At 35.1% G+C, this 13111-nt stretch overlaps 2 protein-coding genes and 1 long non-coding RNA gene across 3 annotated transcripts in view; 2 read left to right on the forward strand and 1 right to left on the reverse strand.

Annotated features, from left to right (window-relative positions):
* LOC123565008 (nucleolar protein 11-like) overlaps positions 1-13111 on the reverse strand; it is a 255647-nt gene that overhangs the window by 33501 nt on the left and 209035 nt on the right. The gene's annotated exons all lie outside the window — the stretch shown is intronic.
* The window catches only part of LOC123565006 (centrosomal protein 20-like), a 62270-nt gene continuing 51560 nt past the window's right edge, over positions 2402-13111 (forward strand). The window contains exons 1-4 of the mRNA XM_045358989.2: positions 2402-2464; positions 9025-9222; positions 10273-10357; positions 11021-11142. Of these exons, the coding sequence (XP_045214924.2) occupies positions 2437-2464; positions 9025-9222; positions 10273-10357; positions 11021-11142 (433 nt within the window). The 5' untranslated portion in view covers positions 2402-2436. The remainder of the gene's footprint in view (positions 2465-9024; positions 9223-10272; positions 10358-11020; positions 11143-13111) is intronic.
* On the forward strand, positions 4597-5631 carry LOC123565007 (uncharacterized). The gene is made up of 2 exons (XR_006689076.2): positions 4597-4809; positions 5144-5631. It is a non-coding gene; the product is annotated as an uncharacterized LOC123565007 (long non-coding RNA).

Here is a 13111-nt window from a genome sequence, read left to right on the forward strand (position 1 = left end):
CGAGATAAAATTCCACAAAATAATACTGGAAATTCCCAGACCAATCAAAGCCCCATTACATTCTCTCAATTTCGAAAATCATATAAGTACTATTTGCAGTAAGGCAGCACTCTATTTGCAGTAAGGCAGCACAACAACTAAACATATTGAAAAGAATAGGCAGAAATCTATGTAAACTAAGTAGGTTAACTATTTTTCACTCCTTTATCTTATCAAACTTCAGCTTCTGTCCTCTGACATGGCATTATTGTTCCAATAAAAGTACAAATAAGATTGAAAAAATACAAGAAAGAGCTCTTCGTTTTGTTTATGAAGATAATTTAAGTACATATGAACAACTACTTAGTAAAGCAAACCTTCCTAGCTTGTATATCAGAAGAACTAAAGCAATGGCCATAGAAACATTTAATATTTTGAACAACATCGCTCCATCTGTTCTAAATGATTTAATTCATATTCATGATTCTGGTTACAATTTTAGGTATTCCAACCTACTAGAAGTTCCCCGAGTAACAACAACTAGGTATGGTAAACAAAGCTTCAGATATGCCGCTCCAGTTCTGTGGAACTCGCTCCTAGAAAATTTTAGGAAAATATCTAGTTTTAATCAATTTAAAAGCTTAATTTCACACTGGAATGGTCAAGACTGCAAATGTTCAATGTGCAAACATACTTAGCAGCTTGTTCCGCAGGACCGGACGGCATCTCTTTTCATTACACCCAACCAGTTAGTTTTTGCTTTGTTTAGCTGTTTTTGTTGTATGCCTTGTCCCTCATAGTTTGCTACAATTTAGTATGTGTACCTTGCTTTTCTTGTGTAGTTGACATAGTTTTATGCTTCTTTCTCCATGCTTAGTTGCTTTAGTTACTTGCTGTGTTTTTTGCATTGTGTTGTCAATACTTGTCTTGCTTTGCATGCTTTAGCTACTTTTTGTATACCTTGTTTCCTTGTGTAGTCGACTTATATCTATGCCTTGTTCTCCGTGTTTAGCTGCTTTAGCTGGTTTCTTTGTTTTGTTGCTTTTAGTTGCACACGCTTCTTTCTATTATTTTTATGTAATAATTTGCATGCTTTTTATGTTCTCTATGTGCTATTGTCATTATTACATCTTATTTTCATGCTATGTTTTATGTGCTACTGTGAAGGAGCTGCTGCTCAGTTCATTTCAGATCTGATCTGAGGTGATATTCTCGTTTAGCATATTTTTTATTCAGCTTTTTGCGCCAGTTTTGCCTTTCAGTTTTTTATTTCATGTTTATCTTTTAAAAGCAGTTCTTAGGCTTTTGGTCAAGATCAGCAGGTCTTTCACAGGTTTAACTTCATGTTGTACTGCTACATGTAATTTTGAATAACCCTATCTCTTATTTTACAGCTTGCTTACTATATGTTTTAACTGTTTATCTTTGTTATATATATAGTCGGTTAAAAAGCGCCTGTCGCTTATGTTGTATTGTTTCTCTGTCTTGCCGACTTAAAATAAAATTTATCTTATCTTATCTTACCATAGAAACAAGGTCAGGCACAGTTTATCAGATGCGCAGTGGTCGAGTAGTGAAACCAAATAACCGGTGCAGCAATAATGAATGGAGTAAATGATTACCTGGAAAACTAATGACTGCATAAACATTACCCAAGTGTATATATAAGACGTAATTTATTATAAGAAATAAATAAACAATCAAAAATTTCACTAGAGTTTAAGAATGTTTTATGTTAAACAATTCATATTAGATTTTAAGATGCCAGTACATAATTCAATAGTGTTTAATTGATGTTTCTTCGCTATTTTTCTTTTTGAAGCAGGGAGGTGTAGTATTATCATATATGATGAACCTTTACTGACCCCTTTATATAATTATGTCTGCGCATGCTCAACTTCTAGAAATATTTTAGCGCCACATGTTAAGGCTTTTCAGAATAAATTTACACCTTGTGCTAAACACTCGTTGTGTTTTAATTACTTAGTTGTTAGTTGTATGATTGCACTTGATTAGTTTTATAGAAATACTTAGAATAACAATACAACATATGGCATCTTATAATACCTTTTTAGAAATGGGACGAAACGTCTTAAAAAGCTAAGACAATCCCCTTCCCAATTTAGGGGGAAAAAGTCTTGGGAGGAAATGTCTTGAATGAGGGTGGGGAGTGAGTCTGGACACCATCTGGGTATAACTACGTTATTTTTGCTTACCAGTTAGTACTAACTGCCAACTTGATATTTTATCATTCATGAACTGAATTTTTTTGTAATATGTTTAAGCAGGGTTTTTATAATACGGTTAAGCAATGTAACCTGCATTTGAAAACACCTGTCATTTACGAAATCGGCCAGCGAATAAAATCCAGATTGTATACTCGATTATTCTATTCTTCATAATGAAATCAAACATAGAACACGAAACTGATGACGTTTAGTACAACGATATTCCAAAATGTCATCTACACATGAATTAAAAGACGGTATTATTGATATTTCTCGATATGTGTTATATTTTGTTGCTAAAATGTGTTATGTACAGTTTAAGCATTTGTTTTACGAACGAACCACAATAAGTAATTTTGCTTTGAATGAATGATATCTTTGAGCGAACGTGTCTTGACAAGCAGAAACTAAACATTTGTCCTTAAACTATTCGTACTTGCGGGTCTACGTTATTTTGCAACTCCATATGAGCTCCCACAAAGAGAGCAGATAATATTTTTACCGTGTGAGGCGCCTAGCTCAAAAAATATTTGATATAAATTGATAAAACCTTGCATGAGTCTTTATCATTATATCATTATATGAACTTGCGCACCTCCAGGGTTTTCCCTCGGGTTTTTTATTTGGGAGTCCATGGACTCCCATGGCTGCTAATTTAAGGGTCCCTAATAATTTTTGGGGGTCCACAAATTATTGATCTTGAAAATGGACATTATTATTATAAAGGAAGTGGCTATTCCTACGGTCCAGTAAGAATAGCCTCGCAGGCTATGCCTACGGCTCTCCCGTAAGAATAATGAAATAGCCCGCAGGTGGCTATCCCTACGGCTCTAAAGACAGTCGAAAATTATCATTAATATCTGTACTCAAATTATAAAGTACCAGCAATATTGATCCAAGAGACAAGACTCATCTGAGAAGATCAGAAGAACCAGAATTCGCAGAAAGCATCGCCGATGCTCTGCATTGTTTAGCTACCTTTTTTAAACAGTACTTTTAAGGGCTAAAAAAGGTATTTTTTAGGACCGTACATTTTCATGTTGCATAAATACATATATATCATTCGATGACAACAATACTACACATAGACATAAATTAGCCTTTTCCTATATTCGAAATCACTTCCTGTTCTCTCGATGTGATACTGAAGACTGTGACTCAATGCAGACTTGGAGCGCCGGTATAAATTACAGACTCCGGTGAGGCTATTATTACGGGACCGTAGGAATAGCCACTTCCTACTATAAAAATTTACACTAAAACCGAATGAACTTGTATCTTTTTAATTTAGATAGCAGCTGATTCAATATTTCGGAATGGTATCTTTCAAAATGGCATGAGCTTCTCAATTCAGACCAATAACAAAAGGTGTGATAGTCTTTTTGTTATGATCAAAAAGCCAGTAATTACCGGCAATTAACGTGTCATCTCGTGTCATTTATGTTGTTCACAGTTTGATTTCGGTTAAAGATAATACTCAATCCTTAATTAGTATCATAATTTTTGTGATTTATTAATATTTTTTCATCAAAATACTTTAAATTTATATGAAATTAATTTTGTTTAATAGAAAAATAAACCATTCGATCTTTTACGGAACGTAACGGCAATCTTAGATTTTAGCGGTGACAGTTAGCGCGGAGAGTAGTTTCCCTTTACCAAAATGGCGAACATCGGTAACAAAACTTGTTTTGAAGTTGGAAAATCGTCTATACCTGTGTATAATGAGCACCCACGATTCGGGGATGGTCCCAGTGGTAAAAAACTGCGCATTTTACATGGATAGCTGCGCAAAGGAGGCTTCAGTGCAAAGGAGTTTCGTGACCGATTTTGCGGGTCCAGTGGACGCAGAGGCACTAAAAAATGCGAGTTCAAAGCAGTAAAAGCGCGTCAGGGACGCAGAAAACCTGCGTCCGGGAAAACCCTGCACCTCCATTTTTTCATCTGGTTCTGCCCCCTATTTCTAGAGTTATGGCCCCTGAAATAGTCAGAAATGCGCATTTTCACCTTGTGATGCGTCCAGCTGAAAAAGTACTTGATACAGTACGTCCAAAATGAAAAGTTCCAATGGACACCCATCACCGTGACACCAGACTAGCGTGTTCAAAGAAATTTGACCACCCAGCTGGGTGATTTCACCGCAAATCGCGGTAAACAGCGTGTCCGGACACGATGCTCGCCGAACACGCTGATTCACGGTGAAATCGCGGCGGATTGCGGTGTTCATGATATTGTTTTAAAATATGCTATTTTTCATTTTATTTTAACCAAAAATTAAAAGATATATTTATGTGTATGTTAACACAAAATATCATCGTAATTTTTCAGTTTCAATGTTCGTCTGCAAGGTAATTTTGGAAACTTTTCATATTTTGCAGGTACAGCACTTGACACGAAGCGTATACGACGAGACAGTGCTTAATAAACAATAAAACTTGTAAATTCAGTTGTTTTATTTAGAGTTCACTTTTGCAGTTTTGTATGTTTGTTGCAAACTTCTGTTGTTATACTAACAATTACTTTAATACGATTACGTTATTTAAAACCCTAACGATTAATCTTCGTTCACAGTTTGGCATGGAGTTAGATAATTATTTAAGAGGTAAGTTACCAGTTAAAATTAATAGTTTTTGAATAACTTATTAATTTGTAACGAATTTATTTGCTTTTGTAAATATCAAAAAAGAATTTGAAATTTAATTTTAATACAATATAGAATATCGGCATTAAAGTTTTCGCTCGGGAAAGAAAACAGTGGTATTCACTTAAAGTAAAAGTAATTATCCATTTAAACATTTAGATGACATCATGTTTGTCTACATGTCTGAAACAACAAATTAATCGAATTATATCACATGACATTTCAAATTTCAGGAAACTATTAATGTGTAACATACAGCTGTTAAAAATTATGTTTTATCTGCTTTTTTTTTCAGGGCAAGATTACGAAAAATAGTGCTGAGTAAGAGCCTTGGAAGCAACAACTTACAATTTAATATTTTTTTAAAATTTTTTTTTGTAAACATAATTTTATTAGCATTAAATGTCATATATGTTTATAGCCTCATATAAAACAAAAACCTGTGTATCGGTAATGCTTACAGAAATTATTTTGTGTTTATTATATAATTCATATTATGTATTCACTACTGACAAAAATTGTTTATTCTCCATTCTGTATTATTTTCGGCAAGATTAAGATACTTCCATATTCGTAATATTTGCATATTCGTATTTTTTCATAAAATTTTGTCTGTGTAATAGACTAAAGGGAACAGAAACAAAATATGAAATAGAATTATACTGTTTAGTTTTAACAACTGCACGTGTATTTGTCACGTTATGTGTGTGATTATTACATGATGATTTATAGAATATGTCTGTCTGTCTGTATTTTGTGTAAATAATCTTCGATTGTTGGTATCGTTTGTATCTATGTACATGTTATGAATAAGAAATAAAATAAAATGGAAGCAATATATGAGAACGCAACATAGCAAAATATTTTTATCTTTCTAGTGTAAATCATTCTTGGCTTTATTTGTTTGAATTGTTTGTGCTTCCTAATAAATATTATATTCCGTTAAATTTCGTATAGAAAAAAAGTGAATTAATAAAAGATATAGAAGCCCGATTTTCGTTTTCTGCTTCTTCCCTCCTGTGGTGTTGTGCTGTAATTTTCACTCTTGTTGAAAGTTTCTACCAGTACCCGTAAGTATAGATAACAACTACTTTACGCTTTCATTATTTATTATAAACCATATGGAAATGATACATATTTATTAGTGGCTTTAAAGCATCCTGTAGTGAACAGTCCCGCACGACGGCCAAAAATCTAGTCGTATGTGATTATCACTTCTCTTGTAGTCCAAGCAAGACTGTCTAGCTGAACGTGCCTCACGTACGACTAGCTTTAGGACCGTGCGGGACCGTATTACTAGCCACAACCGCGTCTTGCTCCGAAACTTCACTTCTGTTTTTTTTCTTCTATTTTTTATATACAAGTAGTTGGTGTGTACCTGAAATATAAAACAACTGCTTCGTAACTTTTGATTTATCCCTTGTTTCATTGTAAATTTTACGATAATAAATCATTGCAAATTGAAAATAAACTAGACTACATGTACAAGTGAAAATGATATTGATTTAAACATCGAACAATTTTCATGACTTGAAGTTAAAATTAACTGTTTGAAACTGCATTTTATAGAAAGAAGTTTTACTCGAAAACTATAAAATTTAAATACTCTATTGATGTCGACAATTACCTAATTAGCACTTGTTATACCAACATGAACTTATTAATCATAAGTAACTTACCAAATAATTTCGCAACATGTGAAAATTGGCAAACATGCTAAACGAAAGAAAGACTTAGGCAGTTTAATTGCAACAGAGGTGAGTAAAACATTTATTCCAACATGTAATGTTAGTAGTAATTGTTAGTGGATGTTTTAACATTTTTTACATACAACTATGAACATAAACAAAGGAAACAAAACAGTTTATAATTACACATCTTGTAAGCTTAGTGTTTACCTGAAAACAGAAAACAATATTGTTAAAACAAAATATAAGAGCAAAAATTATCTTTCTACAATCAAAAACGGGATTAATTGAGCCGATCTGAACACGGAGAATCACCGCAATTGTACACCGCGACGCACCGTGTCCGCCGATCGCTAGGCAGCCGATAACGGACTCGGTGTCCGTTTCGATGTGCTAGCGTGTTCGGGACACCGCAAAAGGACACAGTCAATCGTTTTTTGTCACCGAGGTCGCGCGAAAAATTGACTTTTCATCTTGGACGTACTGTATAAAGTGATGAAAACTTGCATGAGTCTTTATCATGATATAAACTTACACACTTCCTATTTGTCTGACTCCATCCCTTATTTTTAATGTTCTGGGTCCCAGAAATAATCAAAAATGCACATTTTCACCTAATGATGTGCCTAGCTCAAAAAGTATTTGATGTAAATTCATGAAACCTTGCGTGTGTCTTGATCATGATGTGACCTTGCACACTTGGCATTCTTCTTGCTTCTTGAGAATCTTAGTGCTTATTACAGAGTTATGGCCTTTGAAACAGCCAAAATAGTGGCTTTTTTGTTTGTGATGCTCATAGCTCAAAAAGTATATGGCCAAGAATAATGAATCCTTTATATGAAATGTTTGTTGAGGCTATGTATACCCCCTTAAGACTGCAAACATTTGAATTATTGCGCCTTATTTGTGACAAATGTATCAGTGGGGGCACATGGTGTATCCTACAGACACATTCTAGTTTTCTATATCATAGTTTTATTATTAATGTAACATTCCAGAATTTGTGAATATTTGAAAGTTTTGGTTGCATAAACTTCACAAAGTAGAACAGGTCTATGATTTTGTAGTTTTTACAGACATTCTATAAACATAAGGACAATCCATAAATTTAACGATATTTCAGTCTATAAATTTACAGACTGGGTATATGAAATCAAAACTGCAGGTTAAAATGAAATATTTTACTTCTTTTATGCCTAGTTTAACTAATTTGACGCGATCCTAGGAAATATTGAGTTATTTTTCTTATCCATGGGCAATGTCTTCACTTGCGTCTAACACTCGAAAGACCAAAATAGTGGAGGAAATTTCCGATGAAATTTTCATCGCTGCCGATTTGGATATAGATATGCTGATTTGATTGTGAATACCAGATAAAGTCAAATAAAACTTACATACATGTATCAAAAGGGGATTCAGTTCCTCATTAATTAATGTAAAAATTATCAGTTTGAAATAATTTTCAAAAATATGAATTTTCTGGTGATTTAAACCTAGATGTATGTACAGTACACGATTAACGTTTACTGTGTCTACACGCTATATGCACAACCGATAAAACCAATAACTTTACATGACGGTGTACTGTAAAAATTTATTTAGACAGGTTGAATCTCTTTAATTTTTTCACATTTTCCGGATATTCAAAGTCATCAATATTTAACAGAAAATCACAAAATACCTTCATTTATGCATACATTTTTAAAATCTTCAACTTTAAACCTGCAGTTTTAATTTAAATTGTACTTTTAAAAGATTTCGTATACCCAGTCTGTAAATTTATAGCCTGAAAAATCTTTAATTTTTGGATTGTCCATATAATTACAGAATGTCTGTTAAAACTACGAAATCCTAGACCTGGTAAAAGGGCCGGCAAAACCAATTGTCTGAATTATCTGCGGTTCTGGACAACTGAATTTTTGCATTTAACTTGTCAGAACTTCCAACAATTTTACCTTTAATGATGAACTAGATGTTTATGAACTTCAATGGGAAGTAGACTAGTATATAGTATAATTTATGGTGAAAACCATTTCAACAACTTATTCTAATGAACATAGGATGAATGTTCACCAAACTTCAGTCTGTAGCATCCTCATATGGTCCTTTCTGTTGTGTTCAAATGTTTTTCCTTGGCCCCTTTTAGGGGCTGCCAGGGCTAAAAATAGAAAATCCTATCATGAAACACATCATGGATCTTCATCAAACTTGGTATGTAGCAGCCTTGTATTGTACACTCTCAAGTTTGGTCACCTTGGCTCATTATGCCAAAAGCAAAGATCATCCCAGATAACCCAGTAATTGCAGACAGGGCGAGGCTATCATGGTGTGACATGAATATCTTACCCTTATTTAGTACGCACAGTAATTACTTCTACATAGCTACTCCCTAGGTTTTAAAGACATTGTCACACACTCATTACAGCTGAGGCATTGTCACAAGTTTGTATAGCCATCCATGTATCAGGAATTTTATTTTGTTTTTCAGTTATTAAAGACACCTTGGAGAATCGCGGAGTGTTGGGCCAGATAAAGGCAAGGATAAGAGCAGAGGTGTTCAAGTCATTAGATGATCAGAATGATTCAAAACCTCCACTCAGTAATGAGAACATGATTATAAATGAACTTATTCGAGAGTATCTTGAGTTCAACAAGTACAAATACACAGCCTCTGTGATGGTTGCAGGTACACAATACTCCAGGCTTCTTTGAGTATTTTTTTTTTCTGTTTTAGGTCAATTTAGGGCCGAAATTGGACCCAATCCCAATGGCAAGTAGTATGTTTTCTCGCAATTTCAAAGCTAAAATCCCAAAGTTGGTTTATTTTCAGCCAAGACTGTACCTGTGAAGTCTTAAACATTTGAAACAGCCAATATGTCAACTAAATGCATTTTCTTAAATGTAACATTTAAATTTTAAAAATTCTCTCTTTTTAACAATTTCCTATTCCAACGTTTTATGGCACATTTTTCCCAGTTGTAAAGGCCCCAGCCCCATTCCCAAATCAGTTGAAAAAAACACTTAAGTACAGTTGAAATGCATTAAAAATTCTTACCATGTTTCATAACTTATTAGCATTTTATATATATATATATAAGTTTACTGATATTTGTTTTAAGTCATCTTAATACTAGGTTTACTAAAATTAATAGAGTTGTTTAACTTTAGCCTGCTAAATTTCTAAAATGGACTGGTCCGTCATTCAATTTGGGCAATATCATTTATTATTAGAAGGGGTGTTCACTGAAAATTTACTGACTGGATAGCAAACAGTGTAGACCATGATCAGCCTGCACGGATGTGCAGGCTGATCTTGGTCGCAAACGCAAAATCACTTGCCGGCAGCAGGCTAAGGGTAAAGAACAGTGGTCATATCCATCAATATTTTCTACTAGCTAAAATAGCTTAAAATTGCTATTTTTAGCCACTTACCAGCTGAAGTGAAGCCTACCAGGTTAAGGTTTTGAGTTGTTGCACATCATGCATTACTTTTGTTGAACAATAAAAAATCATTTATTAACATAGATAATAATTAATTAATGTTCCTTTCATGACGAAAAATCTGTACTTTTAGAAAAAAAATATTAAAGTTTTAATTGGTATGTGATTGACCAACTAAAATATGCTAGTACATTTGAAGACCACTAGTTATTCTAAATTTCCACTAGCACTTAGCTTGTATGCTTGTCTAAATTTGAATGTAGAAAGAAGACATACATTGTGTTTTTTTATGCAGAAACTGGACAACCAAAACAGCCACTGGACCGAGGTTTTCTGGCAGAGGAATTAAATGTAGAGGAGGATAAAAATTGTAGTCAAGTGTAAGTATTTGTAATTTAGTTTGACCAAATTATTTCTCTTGAAATGACCAACAAGATTTGTAAATGTAGGTAAATCAGTCTTAATCGCCACTGTGTTTCTATTCACTCAAGAGTTTTTAAGACTGCAGAACTTTGATTTTGGATCTTAGTACCGGTACACATAGATCTTACAAACACCATGGGTTAAAACACATTTCTTTACTTTGTGTTGTTAAGAAAGACTTTTAATAACTTAGCTGATAATCATTGTGGAAAATGGCTGCAATAAGCATATATTGTCCTTATACTATACATCAGAGCAAGCTTATTGAAGGGGCCTCTGTGGCTGAATGGTTATGGACTTATGGTTGCTTACATCGGATCACTTGCCCCTCACAAAGTTGTATTCAGAACCTAGCTTTAGGCATAGAATTGTCCATGCGAGGAAGCCATCCAACTAGGTAAGTGAAGGTCAGTGGTTCCTGCCAGGTACCAGCCCCTGGCCAGTGGGGTCTTCCTCCATCATCAAAAAGCAGAAAGTGTTGCCATATGATCTAAGTTGTGTCGATGCAACTCTAAACTCAACAAAAACAAAACAAAATTTTTTAATGTTCTGGAATATATTGAGATTGTCTGAAAGGCAGTGAAACATACAAATGGCATTGAAAAGTCTCTTTTTTTCAGGCCCCTTTTATACAGTCTTGTTGGACAATATATGAACAAAAATAGAGGGAAAAGCACCAGATCAGCCATGCAGAATAGGGGTCAAAGTTCAAGGTTTCTAGATGAGTTAGAAAACGACATGGGTAAATACTCTATAAAATGTTTTAGCTGTGTGACATTTAATCAATGGTCTAATACTTTGAATCGCTACATAATGGTCTTGTATACTAGGTTCTTCTAGGTTTGATGTGAAGAGTCGCCTACATTTTACTACTGTTTTTTGTATTTAATCCCTATTTGCATAACTTTTTTTTGGCATTTAATGGCTTCTGCTTATCATAAGTTTCTTTAAAGTTGAGCTATTTCAAGTCAAGATTGTTTTTAGTGCGGGAAATTGCATTTGCACCCTGTCTGTCAGACAGACACAAAATATCCAATGTTTTTTTCGAATTGGTACTTTTCCAGAAACATTGTCGTATTTTACAGAACAGTGTTCAGCAACCTTATTATGCTCCCCTTCGAAGAAGGAGGGGTATATTGTTTTGCAGATGCCGGTAGGTCGGTCGGTATGTAGACCAATCCGTTTCCAGATGATAACTCAAAAACGCTTGGGCCTAGGATCATGAAAGTTAATAGGAAGGTTGGTCATCACCAGCAGATAACCACTATTGATTTTGAGATCTGTATGTCAAAGGTCAAGGTCACAGTGACCCAGAACAGTTAAACGGTTTCCGGATGATAACTCAAGAAGGCTTGGGCCTAGGATCATGAAAGTTGAGGGGAAGGTTGATCATCACCAGCAGATGACCCCTGTTGATTTTGAGATCTGTATGTCAAAGGTGAAGGTCACAGTGACCCTGAACAGTGAAACGGTTTCCTGATGATAACTCAAGAACACTTGGGCCTAGGATCATGAAAGTTGATAGGGAGGTTGGTTATGACCAGCAGATGACTCCTATTGATTTTGAGATCAGTATGTCAAAGATCAAGGTCACAGTGACCCGGAACAGTACAGTGGTTTCCGGATGATAACACAAGATTGCTTGGGCCTACGATCGTAAAAGTTGATAGGGAGGTTTGTCATCACCAGCAGATGACCCTTATTGATTTTGAGATCAGTAGGTTGAAGTAAAGGTCACAGTGACCAGGAACAGTAGAACGGTTTCCGGGCAATAACTCAAGAACACTTTGGCCTAGGATCAGGAAATTTGATAGGGAGATTGGTCATGACCAGCAGATGACCCCTAATGATTTTAAGGTCATTAGGTCAAAGTTCAAGGTCACATTGGCCAGGAACAGTTTAACGTTTTCTGGACGATAACGTGAGAACACTTGGGCCAAGGGTCATGAAAGATGATAGAGAGGTTCATCATGACCAGCAGATGACCCCTATTGATTTTGAGGTCAAAGGTCAAGGTTACAGTGACCCGGAAAATTTAAACCGTTTCCAGAAAATTATTTGAGAACGCTTGGGCCTAGGATCCTGAAACTTGATAGGGAGGTTGGTCATGACCAGTAGATGACCCCTACAGATTTTGAGGTTAGTATGCCAAAGGTCAAGGTCACATTGTCGCGGAACAGTTAAACCCTTTAGGGATGATACCTTGAGAACGCTTGGGCCTAGGATCACGAAACTTAATAGGGAGGTTGAATCATGACCAGCAGATGACCCCTGTTGATTTTGAGGTCATTAGGTCAAAGTGCAAGGTCACATTGAACCAGAACAGTAGAATTTTTTATTTTAGTTAAGTTGGTCTGCAGTTCGTGTTTCGAATTGCGAACTGCAAACTGGTCTGCAGTTCGCGATTCGAATTGCGAACTGTAAACTGGTCTGCACTTTACGATTCAAATGTCAATGTGCAGTCTGATCAACAATGTCTTGCACATTGCAGACAAGAATGCATTTCACAGTTGGTCTGCAGTTCTCGTTTCTAATTGCGAACTGCAAAACTGGTCTGCAGTTTGCGATTCGTGTTGCAAACTGCAAACTAGTCTGCAGTTTACGATTCAAATTTCAAAGTGTGCAGTCTGATCAGCACTGCCTGGCAAATTGTAGACAAGAATGCATTTCACATTTGGTCTGAAGTTAGCAGTTCGCGTTTCAAATTGCGA

This window comes from Mercenaria mercenaria, chromosome 2 (genome assembly GCF_021730395.1).
Source record: "Mercenaria mercenaria strain notata chromosome 2, MADL_Memer_1, whole genome shotgun sequence".
In the NCBI taxonomy this organism is placed as follows: domain Eukaryota; kingdom Metazoa; phylum Mollusca; class Bivalvia; order Venerida; family Veneridae; genus Mercenaria; species Mercenaria mercenaria.